General features: G+C 37.2%; 1 protein-coding gene across 1 annotated transcript in view; it reads left to right on the top strand.

Annotated features, from left to right (window-relative positions):
* LOC127029104 (importin-11-like) overlaps positions 1–19,652 on the top strand; it is a 106,198-nt gene extending 86,546 nt beyond the window's left edge. Inside the window, exons 30-32 of the mRNA XM_050914746.1 lie at positions 7,989–8,084; positions 12,108–12,192; positions 19,281–19,652. Of these exons, the coding sequence (XP_050770703.1) occupies positions 7,989–8,084; positions 12,108–12,192; positions 19,281–19,445 (346 nt within the window). The 3' untranslated portion in view covers positions 19,446–19,652. The remainder of the gene's footprint in view (positions 1–7,988; positions 8,085–12,107; positions 12,193–19,280) is intronic.
* Positions 19,653–23,452: the final 3,800 nt, after the last annotated feature.

The raw sequence follows: 23,452 nt of genomic DNA on the forward strand, positions 1-23,452 counted from the left end.
ACTATGAAGAAAATTAACTCTATCCCAGCCAAAACCAGCTCAATCATGTATGCATATAGTCCTTCAGTCCAGCTACACATTGTGTTAGTCTTTAGAAGTTCATATTAAAAAAAAAAAAATTTTTTTTTAAAAAGAACAATAACTGCTTCTTTCCTGATTAGTGTGTTGCAGCACCTTTTCACTTAGCTGTAATTTCCTGGTTTTACTTGGGTTTTTGCATAAACTAAATACTACCTAGTTATCTGCATTTGCTACCTGAGTCTGACCACTCAGTGTTAGCACTTTTTGTGTCTGACTGATATACGCATCTGTATTATTTTCCACATTTTGTACTCTTACTGCCTGCTTGCCACTCATATCTATCCCTGTGCATTTTCATTCATTTATTAAAAGCTCTTGGTACTTCATAAAATAAAGTGAATCTTTTTTTACTAACTATGGGCCATTTTTTTTAAAGGACCTTTTAAGGAATAACAGTAGGGTCCAGCAACAAGATTTAGGCAAATAGGATACACTTATCGAGTAATGGTGTCTCCATGCTCAACACCTGAGGGAAGTATGCATAGACACACAATAGCTAGAACAGTGAGGGGTTTTTGAAAAACACAAAAGGACTTGAAGTTTGGTGGAGGAGAATCATGTCTGAGCTAGGGTGTGAGACATGAGAGGTGACAGCAACCTGGAGTCCTAAGGATGAGCGCATTCACAAATGTCACAAATTCCTGGTCTAGTTTAGTCATGTTCCAGTTTGTCTACTATCTTAATTGCTTGTCTGTGATCCTACAGCTTCAAGAGTTCTCTTCTAGTACAGTACAGTAGATGTAGCTGGGTTTTATTAGATGTGCACTTGGTCCCCAAAATAGTGCCTAGTGAACATGGTCAGGAGCAGCAGCATAAATTTTCTTTAGGCCATTGTGGAAAGGATGTGGGCACCACTGTCTTAGGTGCTACATTTTGAGATACACATCTTCACCATTCTTTTTTTTTCTGAGACAAAAGTGGCTAAAATTGTACCTCTTCCCCTTCTCATACCTATATATCTCTGGAAATAATCATAATCAGCTTGCTTACTGTGCTTTTGTCACTTTGTATAATGTCAGCATTACAGTGTTTTTGGAAGTCCTTATTTTGGGATATTGAGAGTTTTTAGTGATCTATTTAGCAAAGTAGATTTTTTTTTTTAATTCTTTCAGTTATTATCTATGTATCTTGGTAGAATACAAACACTACTGAAAGATGCTTAAGAGTGAAAGGAATATTTTGGTCTCTAATAGGAAACGTAAACAACAGAATTTGGAAAAATATAGTGTCAGTGATCAGCTTAGCTTGGTCTGGTCCTAACTGTAAGCACGGGTAGCATTTGACACAACGTTGAAAGCTAAGCACTCCCCTTTTGCTGGTAAGTGTTATTAATGCTATGCCTTTCATTCTTGAATGGGAAGTTGCCAACATTGCTTTTACTCAAAGGCAATAAAATCTAGGTCTGGGATGTAAAGTCAGAATTTGTTACATAACTCATTTTATCATCCCTATAAAGAAAGGAGGATGTACCTTTGAAGCCATTTCCCTATCTTCCCCTCCTCTTTTTTTGTTCTTCTAGTCAAAAGTGTGCTCACCCACACATCTAATAGACTATTAGCATTAAAAGGAGCTCTTTAAATTATGTTTTTGCAGTTGTTGCCCATGTTTGGTCTTGGATTTGTTTAGTTTGCCTGCCAGGTAGCAGTGCAGTTTTAATGACATGAGTGAAAAATGTGGGTTTGGTCTTAGTCTGAGTATCAGAGTCTGCATCATTCAAGTGTTACATATAGTACTAAGACTTCCTTAATTGTATGTCATGTCATAGCATTGACAAGAGGATGCACTCTTTAAACTTTGCTTGTTCAGAATCTCCATTAATTTTTCCCATACACCTAATTGTTGTTATGGACTGGTCAGGAACAAATTGTCATTTCCCATAAGACCCATGAGGCTTGTTTGCAAGGGAAAATGTACCAATTGATGGCAAGGGATTATGTTAGTAAATGCAGCTGAATTGCTGCAGAAAACAAACTGCAGTCATAAGGGATTGATTGCTGCCGATATCTTGCTTTTGTTTGTGACCTATATAAAGAATTTCAGAAGTCTTTCCTAAAACTCTTTTAAATATAATCTACCCTAAAATTGAACCTTTTAATTATATAGAAGGCAGCAAAAGATGATAATGGACTAAATAGCTTTCTTCAAACTTTTTATCTTTATCCTCTGTAACGTGCAGTTTACATGTTTGCAAATTAGTTATTGAATGAGCAGTGACTAAAGTATACCATATTATTAAAAATGAGTCAAAAATCACAAGATTGTAACATTTTTAAAAATAATCAGTACAGATTTGTAGCTGGTTTTCCAGCTTGTTCTGAGCTGGTTTGGTACATCTACTTATCTTTTTGCTCTATACTCTCTGAAATTTGAGACTGCCTGAGAGTAGCTGAGATTTTTTGTGACTTTTCTTAATAGTGCAAGACTATTATGATGAGATGAGATCCCAAGAGTGGTTAACAACACAACGCATGTCACTACAAGAACTTCTGCAAATAAGTATTGTCTTAAAAATGAACATTTCAAATTCAAACAGTCTAATGAGAAAGTGATGGTTTAAAACATCAAGTTTTGATATTAAGGAAATGTCTAGTGAGGTAGCATAACGAATGTTTGTATTTTTAAAGAAGAAATAGCTTTTGTATTTTGCGTATGGTATTTTCTACAGTAGTTTTCAGGAAATGCACTAATTGTTTATGCCTTCTCTTTTTTGTAAAATTTTTAGAAGCTATCAGTTGCTTATGCTAAGTGCATGCCTATGCTTCTCCTAAACTAGCAGGCAGTGTGCTGCTGAAAGCTGTACAATTGGATTTAGTTTTGAATAAATTTCTAGAGGTGAATTAGTTATTCTGGTTGAAATTTGGGAAATTATTTTGGTTTGAGTTCTTTAAATCTTTTGGTTTCAATTGCATTCATATTGAGTACATTTCTTATTGCTTTTCTAGTTTGAACAGTTTACTAAATATTGCAGTGAATAGTAGAGGCTAAAGCTATAAATATAGTTTTTCCTCAGCATATCACATCTGTGGATTTCATTGATGGCCAACCTTTTTTATGTTATTGTTTTGTTCACAGGCTTACTGCTCACTCTGTAGAAAACTTTTTTTTTTCTTGTCAGTTTGCATGACAAATGCAGTTCATTGGTGCAATAATTATTTACTACTAGGTGAGAAATTTACTCTTAACAATTTCTCAAAATGAGCTCTTAGTTTCATATGAGCTTTCTGTTATATTATTTTACTAGAGTTTAAAGCCAAATAAGATTTATAAAAGGGAGACATTTATTTTCTTATCCTCAATGGGTAAAATAATTTTACTACTTACTGTTTATCAGCATGTTGCAAAACCTGCTTGATAATTTAATCAAAAATAATAAATGCCAAGAATAAAAAGGAAAATAAGTTACAATGACAGCTTCATAATTTTGAAATAGATTGTGATGTATGTTTGCATATATAAATGTTTAGTACTGTGGGTTTATTAAACAGGAATGTTTTTGCTGGGTTATTAATTTGGTATTACAATTTCTGTGCCTGTGTCTCCCCTTTGTAACAATCAATGTTGCTATTATGAGAGAGTGGAGTAGCACTCTGTGGAACAGAGAAATTTTCAGTAACTGAAGCAGCAAATCAAGATTTTTTACCTAGGCAGGAATATGAAATACTAGGAGGAGTCTGCAATATTTGAGATAATCAGAAATTTTGAGATAATCTGGATGATAATGAGAAAAACAAAAAAGGGTTTTGAGGTCTGATAAGTTAATAAGGTGTCTGTAGCAGGTCTTACTAGATGTAGCTAGGTGAAATGAGATTAAATGTTGATGTATATGCTACCCAAGCAGTAGGTTAGCAGCTGAATAACTTTGACCCGAGGTTGTATCTGGAGAATGATGTGAGCAGAAGGCGAGTAGGTATTTGAAAACAAAACAAGAAAGTTGTATCATAGCCCACCTGTGGAGAATAAAAGAAGAAAGAAGAAAGGACCTGCAAGAAGAGGTACTTGATAAATACACAGTGGGAGGGAAACAGATAGTTTCACTCATATAAGCTCAAAAGAATAATTGCAGTGCTAAAAATTGGTTTTCCTCCATTGTGTGAGCTTTAACATAATTTTGTAGTGATTATGAGAATGAAATCCCTCTTCAAAAATTGGCTTTAATAAATTTTAAAGATGGATAACTTTAGAACCTGTTTTTGAACTTGTTGCATGTTTTTCTGCTATACATAAATTGAGTTGGATGACTATTTTATGCTAGCTAATATTCATAACCAGAATTATATTGGCTTTAATCTAACATGGATCAGTGAGAAAATAGAGGTGGTTTGGAAAGGCAGCACTTGGTGCAGTGCTTGTATGTTCTTTTAATTACTTTGACCTGTCATTTTATGCAGAATTTGACAAATTGCTGTTGCTCAGACTTCATGCTTGTATTGACAAGGAATCGTTGTTAAAATTAAAATGTGAAAATAAATAATTCATTCTAAAGAACAATTAGTTTTCCTATTGGTTTAATGGTCTCAGAATGAAGAACCAAATGCAGTTCAAATTCTGGGTTGTAACTGATACAGGCTTTGTCTAAAGTTGGCCCATGGACCAATTTTACAGGTTCTGCTGATTTCTTACTTTAGATATTGTAAGAGATACTTACTTTAGATATTGTATTGACTCTGATAGAATTGAAGATTGTTAATTTTTGTCTTTTTTTTTTTTTAAACATTCCCCTCCATCCCAACTCTAGGTAATTTTGGTCAGCTCAAGTTGAAAAATTAAAGGAAAATTTCTGTTGATATTGTGCATTTTACAGATTTCAAACATAAAAACCCAGTTATATGGTTAAAAATAGTTTTTGAAAGCTTTAGAAATGTAAGTTTCTTTTGGCAGAATTTGGAAGAAAGCCTCTTCAAAAGTGTGTCCTTGTCTATTTTGCTTCTTTTGCTCATGTGCTTCGTGCATTTCAGCTTGGATTATTATAGGCAAAGATATTTGGATGATACATTGCCCCTTACATGAACTCGTGCTTCTTCTGTGAGATCATTGTAGGCAAAGTGACTTGATTCTTTTGTAGTGTCTCTTCCTTGACTATGGCTGTTGATGGGCATTGTCATCTTTGTTTTGCTGAGTGGAAGATCTCATTATAGTATATATCGTGATTTTATAAGTTACATTGCTATTTGTAGGCTTAATCTCTAACTTTCCATCTCATTTTGTTGTTTCCCATTTCCCCCTTTAATGTGACTGGACATTGCAGGTATTTAGTCCCTGTGATGGATAAACTGAGGATGTAATCTCAGGTACTTAAGTGAGAGGGATATTTATTGCGCACATGTTTGCACTAAGTGTTTATCTGCACAGGGGATTCTGAAGTAAACTAAAGCCATGGACTGAAGGTGTGACTTTTAGAACGTACATAGGCCTGTCTGGATAAGCTGACTTCAAAAAAGTGGCCTAAAGTGAGTCTTAAGTGCCTGGATCAAGTATGAAATATAACTTAGAGTACACAGCAGTTTTGTGCCACGTCATGCAGTTCTCATCTCTAAGATTTCCTAGGCTTCTCTGGGATTGCTAGCGGGGTGTGCTTTGACAGAGTGCAGGAGGCACCATGGCAGTGTATCCAGGCTCTGCCCTCCAGACCTCCCGTGTTCTCCCTCTCTGCTGTGCTACTGGAGTGTCTTTGTATTAGGAGCAGTTTTGCTCTGTGTGGTGGGTTGACCTTGGCTGGATGCCAGGTGCCCACCACTGCTCTATCACTCCCCCTCCTCAGCTGGACAGGGGAGAGAAAACATAATGAAAGGCTCATGGGTCGAGATAAGGACAGGGAGATCACTCACTAATTACTGTCACGGGCAAAACAGATTCGACTTGGGGAAATTAATTTAATTTATTACCAATCAAATCAGAGCAGGATAATGAGAAATAAAACCAAATCTTAAAACATTCCCTTCTTCCCGGGCTCAACTTCACTCCTGGCTTCTCTAACTCCTCCCCCTGAGAGGTGCAGGGGGACAGGGAATGGGGTTGCGGTCAGTTCATCACACGTTGTCTCTGCTGCTCCCTCCTTCCTCTCTCTCTTCCCCTGCTCCAGCATGGGGTCCCTCCCACAGGAGACAGTCCTCCACGAACTTCTCCAATGTGAGTCCTTCCCACGGGCTGCAGTTCTTCAGGAAGTGCTCCAGCGTGGGTCCTTTCCATGGGGTCACAAGTCCTGCCAGCAAACCTGCTCCAGTGTGGGCTCCTCTCTCCATGGGTCCACAGGCCCTGCCAGGAGCCTGCTTCAGCGTGGGCTTCCCACAGGGTCACAGCCTCCTTCAGGGCACATCCACCTGCTCTGGCATGGGGTCCTCCATGGGCTGCAGGTGGATATCTGCTCCACCGTGGACCTCCATGGGCTGCAGGGGGACAGCCTGCCTCACCATGGTCTTCACCACGGGCTGCAGGGGAATCTCTGCTCTGGCACCTGGAGCACCTCCTCCCCCTCCTTCTTCACTGACCTTGGTGCCTGCAGGGCTGTTTCTCTCACATATTCTCATTCCACTCTCTAGCCGCAATTGCTGCTGTACAGGTTTTTCCCCCCCCCTTCTTAAATATGTTATCCCAGAGGCGCTACCACCGTCACTGATTGGCTCAGCCTTGGCCAGCAGCGGGTCCATCTTGGAGCCGACTGGCATTGGCTCTATCTTACATAGGGGAAGCTTCTGACATCTTCTCACAGAAGCCACCCCTGTAGCCCCCCCCACTACCAAAACCTTGCCACGCAAACCCAATACACTCTGCAGACAGAGATAGAACAGTATAACTGTTGCTATTGATTTAATAAAACATTTTGGATTCCAGATGGAAGATAAAGGATTTATAGATAAAGCAATAGTACTGTTACAAATAGGTATGCTTTATTCTAAAAGTTATATCTAACTTAGTGTCACGGTTTAACTCTAGCCAGCATCTAAGCACCACACAGCTGCTCCCTCACTTCCCCCCCACTCCCAGTGGGATGGGGAGGAGAATTGGGAAAAAAGGTAAAACTCATGGGTTGAGATAAGAATGGTTTAATAACTAAAGTAAAATATAATACTAACAATAAGAATAATGAAATATAATAATAATAATAGTAATGAAAAGGAATATAACAAAAGAAAAAGAAGAGGGGAAAAAAAGGGGAAAAAAAACCCCACCAGTGATGCACAATGCAATTGCTCACCACCCACTGACCGATGCCCGAGCAGCGATCCACCCCTCCCAGCCAACTCCCCCCTGTTTATATACTGGGCATGACGTTCCATGGTATGCAATACCCCTTTGGCTAGTTCAGGTCAGCTGCCCCGGCTCTGCTCCCTCCCAGCTTCTTGCACACCTGCTTGCTGGCAGAGCATGGGAAACTGAAAAGTCCTTAAGTGCTACTCAGCAACAACTAAAACATCAGTGTGTTATCAACTTTGTTCTCACACTAAATCCAAAACACAGCACTGTACCAGCTACTAAGAAGAAAATTAACTCTGTCCCAGCCAAAACCAGGACAGCAATAGAAGGCAATACCCTGACCTCCCTACTCGCAGGAGCATGCCTTCCCCACTCAGTTCTTGAGGCCTGTGCTAATGTATTTTTTCTTTTATTCAATTTGCAATTATTTCTATGTTTTCAACAGCGGCACATAAGGTTTCATTCTATTAAAGAAAAAACACTTTCAAAGTTAATGTTTCTTGCATATTTCTGAAAACTTTAAGGCATTTGTGTAATTAAAAAAAAAATTGAATTAGCTGCTTGATAGCCTGCTCAGCTAAGCAGTAAGCAATGCAAATACTGCTTAGTAAATGTGCTCTACAGTTATTGATCAAACTTCCTGTTTAGTTCCTTTAGCTAAGTCACTTTCCTGTTCTTTTCCATTGTTATCCAAGATAAATTTTGTTCTTTTCCAGTGTTATCCAAGATCAATTTTGTGGTATCATCAACATTTCGGTGGAAGGGCTGCATGATGTTATGACTGAAGATACTGAAACAGGAACATACAAAGAGTAAGTGGAAAATCTAATTAATTTTTGTGTGTTTGACAGTAGTAGTACTGTTATATATGTAGTCTTTTGATTGGAAAAATCTGTAGGTGGTTGAGACATGCTCATAAGAGTTCTGTTTTCACAATAGTGGAGGTTTTAGGAAGACAGGAAATTCTTGGTCTTAAGAAAAATAATTGTAATGGGGGAAGGGAGTGCTTAAAATGACAATCAGTATAACTTTTTATATTGTTTATTAAGTTATCTACTAAATGAGGTCTTAAAATGTTCATATGCTTAGCTTTGCTTTTTGCTCACTTGACTATTTTATATCTAAAATTGCAATTCAACAGGCTTATAAGTTGATAGGTGGTAGCTCAGAGTTTCTTTGAATATGTCATCTGGAGTTTAACCAAGATTTTTTCCTAAATGCCTCGGCTTCATTGAGTGTACCTAGTGTACAGTACTTCACGGCCTGGAGAACTTGGAAACCTATTCCACAAGAACAATTCTCCCCCTTCAATTGTTCCACTTAACACACCTGCTGCTACAGGGCATACCTCAAAAGGCTGTTTCCAGAGCCAGGAGCAAGGGTTCATTTATGGCAGGGAGGGGTGGTGGGTGTCAGGGTGCTCAGAGTGTACTGCCACCCAGAACCACACTCGTTTGTCTCCTACTGACTCCCAGGTTATTGGTGGTATTGCATCAAAGCTGGAGAAGTAAAAAAGCACTGAATAATAAGTAGTTTTTTTGGACAGAGATCTTAATGTTGTTTTTTCTCTGTAATGATTACATAGTTTTAGAATGATGGAGAGTTGTAAGGCAGAAAAAACAGGTGCTCTGCAGGATGTCCCTACAGACATAATATATTCTAATAACAGTATTTACTGGGTGCTAAGAATCAAACATTTTCTAACTTTCAGATAATTACCTGGTGATGGAACAGACTGTATCTGGACTAATTAATTAATTGCTTAAGGGGATGTTTGCTGGCACTGAAGCCAGCTGGCACAGAACAGTCTGCATGCAAGCTATTAAGTTCTCCTCCTAAACAGGTGGTCTGCACACAAGTGTGTGCTGAGAATGGTCCACACTAATGCTAAACCTGAACTATGCCCAAGAATTGCTTGCAAAGGTACATTTTTTTTTTTTTTCCTAACTATTTATCAGTATAGAAGATTTAACTCACAAGTCTGGAAATGTGCTTTGGCACTGTGTTTTATTTACTATCAGAAACAACATTATAGAGTCCCTTCTATTTGTAAACATGTTGCTTTGCCAGCACTTGTTGAAAAGAGTTCTCACAGAGAAATAAATAAAACTTTGTCCTAGTTCATTTCATATTTTAAGCATGAAGGCTTGTAGAACTTGTCACTGTACTTTTCCAAATTCTGGACATTGTTTTTGCTTTATAAGATATAGACACACTGAACCAAGGACATATTTCTGTTGATGGATACTGAATGGGCTGTTCAAAAGATTCTGACATTTGTGTTATACATTCCAACATCATCTGAAAGTAAATAAAGTGAGAGCACTCATCTGGAGTCATATGTGCTATTCTGGCTCTCCAGGTTGAAGAAGAATGAATTTAAGCCTGAACTGGTTCAGAAAAAAATTGTGTACTCCACTGATTATCATAATATCTAATTACCTTAGTGTGGAGACTAAAACAACATGCATGTTTAGCATAGGAAAATCAAGGCTGAAGCAATATAGAACTGCAGCCTATAAAGGATGAAGAGGGGGTAAACACACACAAGGAAAACTGTACAAATTAAATGACAGCATTGGCTTAAGTGTAAGCTGACCATGAATACGTTTAAACTGGAAATTTGAAGAAACTGTTGTAGTTAGAGCAATGAGATTCTAGAAGAGCTTTTCCAAATACAAACGCAGAGATAAAGGTCTTGCCAGTTTTTAGATGGAATTTTGATCAGGTTATGAAAATGATTACACAGTGCCCTGGCTTACAATACAAAGGGATTACACTCAGCCAGGTTTCCTAGCATTTATGTTTTGCATTGTAATGATAATTACAAGAAAGCTTTACGGACCTCAGATTTTCTGGAAAGAGGAGCATTCCATTGCTCTAGTCTTGTCTCACCAATATTTACATATTTCCCAATTTTATCATCTTGCTTCTCTTTTTTTATTTTTTATTTTTTATTCCCTCCTCCTTTAGTTTTTTGAATTACTTTTTGTGGTACTTAAAATTTATTGAGGTCTGAAAAATTTCATTTCATTTTGTATGTTTTGGCAATTGACATATTTTTGTCTCCTTTTTCTTTAAACTGAGTTGCAAGAAATCATGCCATTTATGAGGAGACATAAGATTTGCTGTAGTGTTTTGAAATAACTAATCTCTTTGTTGGAAATGGCTTCTGTGTTAACGTTTGACTCTTCTGCCATGCTATTTAGCAAGTGTTTCATTCAGCTCTAAACACCTGTTAATAGAGAACTGAATATATGAACAGAGTAAATCTGAACGTTTTCACATAAAATCACAACTTTTTTTAGTATCCTTTAAAGCAAGTTATTCAACTTCACTAGCAGGTGAAATGTTCCTGTAGCTAAATGCAGCAATTAAAAATGCACACTAGTATAGAGCTGAAAATGAGCGATAATGTGCATCTGTCCTGGCACTTTGTAATATGTGGATTGTGTCTTCCTGCCATAAAACATAGCTAATGCACAGTGGCAAGTTGCTGTCACCTGAGTGATTTTACATCCTTTTGTGTTTTAAAGCAGATTTTCTAGGAAAAATTTGCTAAAGTGATAGAATATTTGTGCATTCTTCCAACGTAGAGAATGCAAGGTGAATGGAAAGCATGTTTGCTATAGGATAGATTTCACCAATGTCTTTATAAAGTCCATTCAAACTATTTCAAGAGACAGAAAAAACTCTGGCATTTAAACTAGTTTTTTTCATAGTTTCTCTTTTTATACTGTCGTGGTTTAACCCCAGCCAGCAACTAAGCACCACGCAGCCGCTTCCCCCTCCCCCCTCCTAGTGGGATGGGAGGAGGAGGAAAAAAAAAGTAAAACTCATGGGTTGAGATAAGAACAGTTTAATAACTAAAGTAAAATAAAATACACTACTAACTAAGAATAATAATATAATAATTGTAATGAAAAGGAATATAACAAAAAAAAGAAATAACACCCAAGAAAAGACAAGTGATGCACAATGCAATTGCTCACCACCCGCTGACCAACACCCGAGCAGCGATCCACCCCTCCCAGCTAACTCCCCCCAGTTTATATACTGGGCATGATGTTCCATGGTATGGAATATCCCTTTGGCTAGTTTGGTTCAGCTGCCCCGGCTATGCTCCCTCCCAGCTTCTTGTACACCTGCTTGCTGGCAGAGCATGGGAAACTGAAAAGTCCTTGGCTTAAGATAAGCGCTACTTAGCAACAACTAAAACATCAGAGTGTTATCAACAATATTCTCACACTAAGTCCAAAACACAGCACTATACCAGCTACTAAGAAGAAAAATAACTCTATTCCAGCCGAAACCAGGACATATACTTACCACAAAAATAATAATTAAAATATTACTCTTACTTGTGCATATTGTTACCTATCAGTTGGGGGTGGAGCAAAACAAAAAAATAAGTTTAAAAGCCTTGTTTTATCTGCCTAGAAAAAAACCCTTTAAATAAATGACTGCAGAAGCTAACTCATTTCTGTCCACCTAAACATTTAGTGTTCAGTGTCTTGCAGATTTTAGTGTCTAGAACCAATAGCAGTGACCATATGAGTTTTCAGATCCTCTTGTTAAAGATCTCACGGAAAAAACCATGAATGTAATGAGAAATCTTTGCTAGTTTTGCATATGTGCCACTTTGGTTTTCATATCAATAGGATACAGAATGCTGCTTTAGATTCACTGTCCTCAGGAAAAAAAAAAAAGACTTGCTAACAGAGATTGCCTGATTTTCATCAAACTCCCTCATATCTGTCCTGTGTTTTTAGAAGTGCTTTAAAATAATTTTTAATGATAGTGTATGTTAAAACTATTCTTATTCCCATTCTTAGCTGCATGTTGATGTCTCATTTTGAAGAGCCCAAAGTAACAGAAGATGAAGAACCTCCCACAGAACAAGACAAAAGGAAAAAAAAGGTAAGTTTTAGATCTATTATTCAATTATAGAACCGATTATGTGATTCACTTGTGTCAGACTAAATTCTTTCCCTTGGAATTTGGTTCATCTATTGTTCTTGGAAAATTTATCTCTTGAATGAAAAAGGAAAATGCTTTGATGACAATCTTTGCCGCCACAGTGCTTATGCTTCTGTATTCCTTTGAGTCTTGGAAAATGTTGCCAAAATAAACATCATATGTTCACAAAATCTGGACATTATAATACTAAGACACTATAAAAAGAGTTTATTGAAAAATGCAGGGGCTAAAGCTTACCAAAATGTCATGGCAGGCCAAATTTCTCATATTTAAAACAATATTATATTGGATTATGTGTTTTACCTGAACAGCTATTGATCTATGTGCTTGCATAGAACCTTTTTCTAATGTAAAGAACTCTCAATAAGGAGCATAGATTTAGATTAATATATCTGGATTAGATACCATGCAATTGTGCTATTTTTGTCTGACCTAATCTGTGAATGTTTCATAATTTACTTTATTTTTGTAAGACTTCAGGGAAACGGGTTCCTCACACAGAAAACTGCAGTGTACAAATGCTGTAGAATAAAATAGTCTCTGAACTGCTTGACATTGAGTAAATGCAAAACATGGAACTGAATGATTGTGGTTTACTAAAAGCAATACTTTTACTGAGTTGTTTGGGGTATAATTTCTCCCTATACACTTAATCTACAAATTAGCCACAGATGTAATCCAAGTCCCAATGGAATCTGTTAAAAAGCTTTGATATTAGGAGCCTTTCGTATTGTCTGGCTCCATTTTATAATCTTAGATCACTGTTAAAACTAAAGTATACATTCCCTCTTTAAATGATTTTTCCAGTCTTTCCCAGAGCATCACAGTCACAAGGTACTAACCATCATGGTAAATATGTATAATTTTGTGCATTCTTGCTCCCTCTTTAGTATCAAAGTATCCATACTTAAACTGAAGAGAATATCTCAAGGTCTGGAAATCTTTTCAACAATTTAATTCAGATATCACCAACACACTTTTTTTGAGTTTTATTAGACTTTTATTGCCTGTTCTTGCATTCTAATGCCATTCCACTGGCTTGTATTATTGTTTGTCATGATTAGATCACTGTTTTAGTATGGAATAATATATAATTGTATATTGGAAACAGTGTGATTTTTGACAGTAGTGTTGTCTAAAGATGTTGAGGAAAGAGTTCCACCTAACAAATACTGGTTTCAAACAACTGATAATTCTGCAGAATGCCATCGATGCTGGCGAGTGGAGTTTGGAGGAATGGGAAATGGTTGTTCTCTAAAACCTCTGTACTGCTTTTCTCCTTCAAACTGCTTTTTACAACCAGTGAGGTAGAAGATTTGTTTCTTCAGTCCAGCCCCAACCTGTGTCCAGGTTCAAGATCAATTTGTAAAGTAACTAGATTCAAAAGCTAGTCGAATCAAGTTTTCACTGAACAGCTTAAAGCATATTTCAGTAACGCCAAGCTTCTGTTTTCTGTGTTTAGCTGTTTTGGCTAAGGAACTGTTGGAATTTTCTAGTTTGTTTGGTTTTGGTGGTTTGTTTTGTTTGGGGTGGTTTGTTTTGGTTTGGTTTTTTTAACTGGAAAATGTGTGGTTTGCTCTTCTCAGAATCAGGAGCATTTCAATCAAAAAAACTCTGGCCACACAGCTAGGAATTCAGCATACATACTTACATTCAAAAAGATGGTCCCTGACCACCCAGTGTTTACAGACTATGTAGCCAGTGTTAATACTGATATGGTTGTGTTCTGTGCTAGAACGATGTTGGATGCTCAGCGCTTAGCAAGCTGGAGACTCAATTTTCAAGAGGATGATTTTTCCTCCAGAAAACAAATAGAATAGTCTGACAACATCTTAAGGGTCTTCTCTTAAACCAGATACTATTTTAATTTTGTCATAACGAAAATACAGCGAATAAAGAACAGTGCTTACTGTTCTTCCAAAATGATGATTTTGCTTGCTTATTCAGCTAAGACTGCAGCTGATTGTCTAATATTGTCGACAAACTAATTATACCAAGCTATTTCATTTTTTTGTTAGTTCTGAATGCAAGTTCCAAAAATGTAGAGTGAAAGGAAAGCAAATTTATTATTGTTGCAGGAAACTTTTTAATTTATTCGAAATATTTTTGACATGATGTCGTGGTTTAACCCCAGTCAGCAGCCAAGCACCACACAGCCGCTCCCTCACTCCCCCCCGCTCCCGGTGGGATGGGGAGGAGAATTGGGAAAAAAGGTAAAACTCGTGGGTTGAGATAAGAACGGTTTAATAACTAAAGTAAAATATAATACTAACAATAATAATAATGAAATATAATAATAATAGTAATGAAAAGGAATATAACAAAAAAAAGAAGAGGAAAAAAAAAGAAAAAACCCCAGTGATGCACAATGCAATTGCTCACCACCTGCTGACTGATGCCCGAGCAGCGATCCACCCCTCCCGGCCAACTCCCCCCTGTTTATATACTGGGCATGACATTCCATGGTATGGAATACCCCTTTGGCTAGTTCAGGTCAGCTGCCCCGGCTATGCTCCCTCCCAGCTTCTTGCACACCTGCTTGCTGGCAGAGCATGGGAAACTGAAAAGTCCTTGGCTGAAGATAAGCGCTACTTAGCAACAACTAAAACCTCAGAGTGTTATCAACATCATTCTCACACTAAATCCAAAACCCAGCACTGTACCAGCTACTAAGAAGAGAGTTAACTCTGTCCCAGCCAAAACCAGGACACATGACTATCTGAATGAAATCAACTCAGTGTATTGACGCCTTAATTAAGTCTGAAGACTCTAAGTCCCATTTGGCTTAGAGATACTGGATGCTGCTTCTAGCAGCAAGCATTAATCGTATTACAAAAGTCCCTACTGGCTTACAGTGCTGCTGCTTTGAACTGTGAGGGATGGGTTTATGCTTGTTGCAATAAACTAAACAGAGTTTTGTACAATTTCTCACTTGTCCTGATAGAACATATGTTGGTAAATATGCATCAGAAATGTTTCAGTTACTTTCCTATCTAATGGAAAGACTACATATAAAGTTGACTAACTTCACTGAAGTTTTATGAAAAAGAAAATGTGGAATTAGAATACTTCTGATATCAGTGTAATTATGTATCAGTGTTGTAGTGCATACGGTAGCCTGTTTCTATAACTCTCTGCATTGTGCAAATCTAGCAGCTAAGTTAGGAATAAAAAAGATTAACTTTGAATTCTGTAATATATTAAGTTTTGTCATCTTCTTCACTTTGGTTATTTTTTCAGGATTACTTTTCAGTAGTATTGCAGAGATGATTCAGAGGATTATTTGGAAACCCATCGTCACCTGTCATGAGGCAGGTGCTAGAGGGTTAGCACCTCTAAGAGATGCTAGAGAGCAGATCTATAATTATTATTATAAGAGATGCTAGAGATAGCTCAGTCTTGAAGTTCCAGCAAGCTTTGCAAATAAGCAAGGATTCAAATCCTTTATTTTCAAAACAATACAGCACTTCTGTTCAGAATTTGAAAACCACCGTTCAGATGCTAGAACAGCATTACATGCATAGTTGTATTCTAGTAGCTTGTTAAAATTAGGAAAAAATTTGGACTTAAAGTTGAGGCTTATTAGTGAACATTGACATATAAGAAATGAGAGGTTTGTTTACCATTGACTTGAAGTCTGTTTCCTTTTATTTTCTTTTTTTCTTTTTTAGATATCAGGGGAATAAACTTTGTAATATGAAATTACTAATTAGATTAATTTGTCTTGGTAGAGTAGAAAGAAAAAATACTTGAACTTGATATTTTTAAGGCAAATCGTTCTGACTTCCCTTTCTAATACTGAGTACTTTAACTTAAACAAGGGTTTATAGTAGGGTCACATAAGTCATACAGTTAACTAAATATGTAGATTAATTGGTTTGTGGGTAAAAAGGTTGTTGAAGAATGGCTTTTTGGAGGTGTTTCCCAAGGTGACTTTGTCATGCATGCTGCTGTATCAGGGTCACAAGTATGAGAAAACTTGTCTATGGCAATTTTAATATCTGTTTTTCTGTGCGAAATTCCCTACATTCATTTTATACATGACTGTTTAGAGCTATGAAATTACTGAAACTAACTAATTAGAAATGTGTTATATGTCCCAAATTACAATCATCGGTTAAGAAATGCAAATTGTTCAGAAACTGGTAGTTTCTTTGCTTGGCAAGATGATCTTTTTTTTACCCTGTAGATTGTGCTAACACTGTTACAAAAGGATATCACTAACATTGGCAAATCTTGATTACAGTAGCTGTGGTTTAGAAATTGTTAGAGTATTTCAATTTGAAAAGTCTGTTTATGTTTTAGAGACCAGATTGCATATACTGAGAAGAATTACTATAGAATACTAAATTATTATTGCAATTAGTCCCCTTTTCAAAAGAGTGTAATGTTAGGAATCAGTAATAAAAAGATCATATCTTACCTTTGAAATGTAAAATAGCTGGATATTAGAAAATGGTGAAGGATCAAAGGCTAAGAAGCCAATATTAGGAATACTGAGGGAATGATTGAGATTTACAGTATGAAAGGTGAGTGTCCTGGTTTAGTCTGGGACAGAGTTAACTCTCTTCTTAGTAGCTGGTGCAGTGCTGTGTTTTGGATTCAGTGTGAGAATGATGTTGATAACACTCTGATGTTTTAGTTGTTGCTAAGTAGCGCTTATCTTCAGCCAAGGACTTTTCAGTTTCCCATGCTCTGCCAGCAAGCAGGTGTGCAAGAAGCTGGGAGGGAGCATAGCTGGGGCAGCTGACCTGAACTAGCCAAAGGGATATTCCATACCATGGAACGTCATGCCCAGTATATAAACAGGGGGGAGTTGGCCGGGAGGGGCGGATCGCTGCTCTGGCATCGGTCAGCGGGTGGTGAGCAATTGCATTGTGCATCACTGGGTTTCTTTTCCTTCCCCCCCCCCCCCCCCTTTTTTTTGTTATATTCCTTTTCATTATTATTATTATTATTATTATTATTATTATTATATTTCATTATTATTATTGTTAGTATTATATTTTACTTTAGTTATTAAACTGTTCTTATCTCAACCCACAAGTTCTGCCTTCTTTCCCAATTCTCCTTCCCATCCCACTGGGAGCAGGGGGGGAGTGAGGGAGCGGCTGCGTGGTGTTTGGCTGCTGACTGGGGTTAAACCACAACAGTGAGGTGACCATAATAAGAAAGAAGAACTTGCAGGCACTGATGGAATATGCTAAGAAGCACCCTGCTTATTCACTGGAGTTGTTCATAAGAAATAAGACTTTAACTTATCTTTTGTGGTAATTACAATGTTTTTGGATGTTTTACTCTTTCTTTGTCTTATATTTATGTGGTTGTTTCAATCAGTTTTCCCCCATTTTGTGAATAATATTGTTTAATAAATAAATAAATATTCTTAAGGTTTAAAGTCTTTTACTCCGTATTAAAATTCAAATATTACTTTTTTTGTATCATGCCAAAATGGAAAGGATTCTCTTCATGTTTTATTGTAGTTTTTTATCTCAAAGTATGCATCATTATGGCATGTATAAATTAGTTATGAATGTGCAATATTATTTTTTTCTTTGAAGAAACTTTTTATTAGAAAATTCATCCACGAATGTTAGAAAAATAACGCAGCTCATTTGGTGAGAATGACCTAAGCTTACTACTGCTACAAAAAAATGAATGCTCTGGTTCAGGCAGTAGCCCATCTATGCTCTTATTGATGATGTGTCTATGTTCAAATTCATTTGTCAGGCCAGGTAGTTTATTAAATAAGCATACTTCCTATATTGCATTCCCATTTGATATAAATTCCATGTGATACTAATTGTATCCCATAGCTTCTGATCAGAGAAGAATTAAATGCCTTATTTCCTAGTTCTGATTCAACTCAACAAGGGAATTTGATCAAAAAATGTACATGTTACTGAAATTTAATGGGATCAGCTGTATCCATTGTCTACAGGAAAATCCTCTGTACTTTTCACTTTGGATTTTTACATGGTGGCTGATAAGATAATGCTGTAATAATGCAGCAAACTTATGCCATAAATTGTATGAAATAAGAATGAGGGAATAAAGAAAGAGCAGTTGTGCAAGTTTAACATGCCTCACTTATTTGGAAATAGCAGTATAGCAGGGTATTACAAACTCAGAAGTGTCTCCTATTTCAGTGGGCTTTGAGATCTAGCATTATATTTTGTTTCCTGACCTTCCAGCATAAATAGTAGTGTTGTTTAGTTTTGATACTAAGATGAGCAGATTATCATGGGTCTGCAGTAATTTCATGTTTATTTCAACATCCTCCTTCTTTATGATGCTGCAAGCTCCAGGTGTCCTTACCTCCCATCCCCCTTCATCCAGCCTGGTGGGCTGAAAGACAAATGCTGCGTAACTATCCATGTCCTTAGCCTGTCCATACCTCTCTTCTGATTTTAAAATTATAAATAGGCCCTCTGTCAATGTAGGCCTTTCATTTACCTCTTTTTGCTTTTAAGCAAAAACTGCTTTTAAGCAGTTAATATGTGGAAAATAGAGAGCAATACTCTTTCCCTCCCTGCCCAAAAGTGTGTTTATTCTTTACGTATATGGACAATTTATTTTAGCTGTTGTTTGTCATATAAATCTAAACCAGTTCAATTATTTTTGTTTTGTTTCCTTACTAATAAAATCTAACTGACCATAGTTCATGCCATCTCTAAAGTGCTTATCATGGTAACATCTGATGTGTTTCTTAGAAGTTATGGGAAACTCATTCAGCAGTAATTAACAAAGCAGCTTTGAAATTGTTTTATCTTATAGAAGGGTGAAATCTTACAACAGACTGGGTCCATGATTTGAGACTGTTTCAAATAGTTTTAAACTGACATTTGTGTTTGATGATAATTAATTTGTTCTTTGCTTTACAGGAGTTTTTCCTCTTGTTTCTCAATTAAGTACAAAGAAAAGCAGAAGATTTCTTTCTTGGGCTGAGGTTATAAAAGAGATGAGTAAGTCGCAGAGTATTTTTTTAGTGCATTATTATATTTTTTTCTCTTACATGTTTTCCACAGCTTGCACTGAAGGACCCTGTACACACTGTGTCATTGCAGCAGTTCATCTATGAGAAGCTAAAGGCACAGCAGGAATTACTGGGAGAACAAGGTTTTCATGCACTTATGGAAACAGTGGATACAGAAATAGTTGCACAGCTACAAGAATTTTTACAAGGCTTCTAAATGAGCATAAACAAGATTTTGTATGTCCAATTTCCCTTTCAAAAAAATATGAAAAAACTCTAGCCTTCCCTCTTGTATGGAAGAGCCTAATGAAAGCTGAAAATAACCTGTGTTAAAAAATAAAGAGCAGAATGTTTTTTGTTGTTTTTTTTTTCCTCTTGCTGTAAGGTTGAAAGAATAAATGTAAATTGACTCCTGGCTAGAGTTTACAAATTTGTTTCATGAGTGTGTGTGATTTTTCTGTGTATAAAGAATGATAGATTGCATGAGGAAATATGTTTATTAATTTTTTTGCTTCCTCTGCTGTTAATAGAAAAAGGAAGATTTTTTTGATTCCACATTGAGAAGTGGAAGCTGATTTTGGAGATTTTTTTTTTTTTTATGCAATGGTAACATCTTAATTTCTCTGCCTTATACTTAATTGCTAGTGACAGCATTTTTCAGCAGCTGCTTAAGTAGGGAACTGTTTCAGCAGTAAACAGTTTTTAATTGAATTTTGTTAAACATTGTATGTGCACATAAACTGGTGTATTTCTAAGATTCCCAGGCTTAAGAAGTTGAACACCACTTTTTCCTTTCAAATTAAAAAACTACAAAATGTGAATTCTCTTTCAAGCTGATAGGGTTTGAGTGTACTGTAGGTATTTAAGCTATCAGTCTTAGTAAGAGTGGGTTCTATGATATATTTAGCATTGTTGAGTAGTGTCCTTTTCATAAGATTAAGGACATCACAAATCTACTGAGTACATTTGATTTTTAGAGCAGACCCTGTAGGATGTAGCAAGGATAGTAGACTTAAGAAAAATGATGGAGAAATCTTGAAGATAGTTGGTGATTCAAAGGCAGTGTTTTTCCATTCCCTCTATTCCTTGAGAGAGAAAAAATGCTGAGGGGAAGGGGAACAAGGAGAAACCTAATTTTTTTCTAGTTCTCCTATGGTGGCAGACTTTTTAAGTGGGGTATCAAAATGCACAGTACGATTTCTCTATAGATGTCTGTGCGCAGCACGTAACTGAGGAGTCCTGTGTTCCCTGTGAGCTGTAAAACTGCATTACAAATTCTGATGCTTCCAAAAAGGCGAATGGGAAAGTGTCAATTAAACTTTAGAAAGATACCTCACTTCCGACTGACTTAATTTGTATGCCATTACTACAGTATGTAAAACACTACCTGTAACTTAGAGAATGATGCCCTCCTGTACTGACCTTATTGAATCTATAAGGAATGACACTTAGGGTAAGTCACTACAGCTCTTGTCTTGAATTTTCTTATTTGCTTTAAGATTGACTAAAATCTTTTTTGCATGAGTTAACCCTCACACTGTTAGTATTTCCATTACTTTCCATTACCATTACAGAGAAAAACTGTTTTCCATCCTAAGTTTCTGTTGTTGCTATTAAACTAACTTTGGTAACGCTTTGTTGTTTTTAATAATGTACTTAGGGTTTTATCATCAAAGTAACACTTCCATGATTCCTAACATGGTATATGCTGTCTCAGATAGGTTTGTGAACCAAAAAGCCAGTGATGGTACAAAAAAATGGTACTATGTCATAAACTGAGAGTTCTGAAGGAACTTAGTAATATATATTAATGGAGTGTCTACTAATCCAGCAATATAATTCAGTATCAGTAGCTGCTTGTCTTGATATTGTATACCTATAATTTTCTCCCCTTCCTATTACCATTTCTTGACTGTACATTCAACCATACAAGCAGAAAGAGTTAGGAAAGCAGTAAGACTGTGAGCAGAAATATTCCTTCATGAGAGAAAGATAATTCCCATTTGAATTGTCTCGGAGAAAAAGAAACTTAGATTGTAATGCTTAAATTGTATTTGAAGAAGTGTTAGAGAATGTCAATGTATATCTCTATCTGAAGATGTGGGTTTTCATTTTTATCACCAATTTCTTTATTTCTATTATGAAAAATTTATTTTTTTCTTGAGTTCCTTCTATCTCACTGTAGGGCACAAGAAGACTTTGTTACGGTAACCTAGGATAGCTCTCCTCCCCCATCCGAGTATGTAGAGTCCCAAGCACGTCTTATCTTGTTACGGTAACCTGGGATAGTTCGCTTCTTCCCATCTGAGTATGTAGAGTCCCAAGCACGTTTTATCTCATTGTCACGGTAACCCAGGATAGTTCACTTCCCCCCATCTGCACATACCCTTGCACAGGCGCCAAGTGGCAGCCAGCTGCGGATCTCGGAATTTGGACAACAGCACCTGCATTACATCAGCGAGTTTGCTAATGAGCAAAACAAGACATTGCATATGTATGATATGTTAATCAGCTCAAGTTTTATTATCCTCCTCTGTGGTGTTTTCCCTTGAGCTTCACCCCCGAGCAGGGCTCTGCTGCATCGGGTCCCCATTTTGACTAACGTCGGTGTCCTGGGCTCCCACCGTGGTAACGTTACGCTTTCAGTAAAGCCAAAGCTTTCACTCGCTGAGTGTTGTGCCTCGTCCCTGAGGGATCCACACCTGCTTTTTGCTTGTAACACTCACTTTTAGCTGTCATAATACAGAGAAACTTGCCAGAGGTAAACAAGTAATTAATTCCAATTAATTCTTGGCTGTACCTGGACTTAAAATTGCTGTTATTTTGTACCTCAATTCTTTGCTTTTTTCATCAAAGGCATATCATCAGGATACTTCAGAATTGTTACTGAAAAGTTTGAGCCCAGACTGTCACAATTCAAATAATTACCTGCAAATGTGAGGCTTGCTTTGAGTTTTAATTATTTATTAGTTACCTGGACAACTGTAGGAATGACAGGATAAAGCTGCTCCTTTCTATGTGCCTTTGTCTTTCATAACTTGGGGGGGTGGGGGAAGGCTCTTTTGCATTTTGAGATTTTCCTTTTAAGTTCTGATCTTCCACCTTCAGAGTTGAAGTGAACTTTGTTTGCTTCACTAAGGGATGATTAAGCTATTAGGACAGGTTTGTTTGTGGTTTTTTTTTTCCAGAGGTGATTAGCTGTTTAAAGACCTAAAGGCTTTTGATAATCTTACCAGATAACCAGATGCTTTTAAAAATCTGAGCCTTTTTCTTTACTGCCCTTTTGGGGAGTAATTGTTTTTTAAAACCTTCCTTCCATTTGCAGAAGCAGCCTGAAGTTCCCTGCTTTTCCTTTGGCTTCAGTGGCAGAGGCTGCTAGGGTTCTCACACCTCTGAATGCAAAACCTCCCCTATACCTAGCCAGCAGCATCTGTCTGCAGAAGTTGTTTGATAACCCATTGTTTCCTGCTTCTTACCTTGGCCTAGGGAGGTTTGTTAGAATTGTTACAATTTGTCTGTATGTTATGTGCATGTCATTTCCTCAATCATCCACCAACATCAATATTCACAATTAAGAGTTTTGGCTGGTGATGTTTGGTACTTGCAAGGGAAGGGACTCGGTGTGCTAATGGTCACTTCCAGCTGTGAACTACAAACAGTTACCAGAATCTGATGTCATTTGACTGAAATTGCATTTGTTGCATAGTTAATTTGTAGAGACTCTCAGCTTGGCTCAGTGTAAAACTAGCACAGATCTGGTCAGCCTCACTAGCTTCGACACTGCACGGCATCACTGCATGGCGTACAGAACAACTTCAGGTCAGGAAGCAATACTTCTGTATCACGGTTTGGTAAAATCACTTGTGCAGCACGGCGTGGTGCTCCCTGACGTTTCAGACAGAGGGAGGTCCTATGTACCGTAGTCCAGCCCCGGCCAAAAGGCTGCGCTCTGCATTTATGCAGCATGGCCAAGCCCCCTAGCGCTGTACAGACATGCACAGGACCTTGTGCAGCATCTTGCGGTCAGGTCACCTCACATGGTGGAGTGTTAACTGCAATTTATTTTAGTGCATGGTAACTAATGTTGGCACAGACTCTGTCAGGAATGATGGACATACTTTTGGCTAATAACGGCATGATAACATTGTGATTAACTTTTCTGAGTAATGCCTCTGAATAAGTGTATTCATTTTCGTATGCATTAGGGAATAAGTTAAATTTGTC

The sequence above is a fragment of the Gymnogyps californianus genome, unplaced genomic scaffold (genome assembly GCF_018139145.2).
Source record: "Gymnogyps californianus isolate 813 unplaced genomic scaffold, ASM1813914v2 HiC_scaffold_72, whole genome shotgun sequence".
In the NCBI taxonomy this organism is placed as follows: domain Eukaryota; kingdom Metazoa; phylum Chordata; class Aves; order Accipitriformes; family Cathartidae; genus Gymnogyps; species Gymnogyps californianus.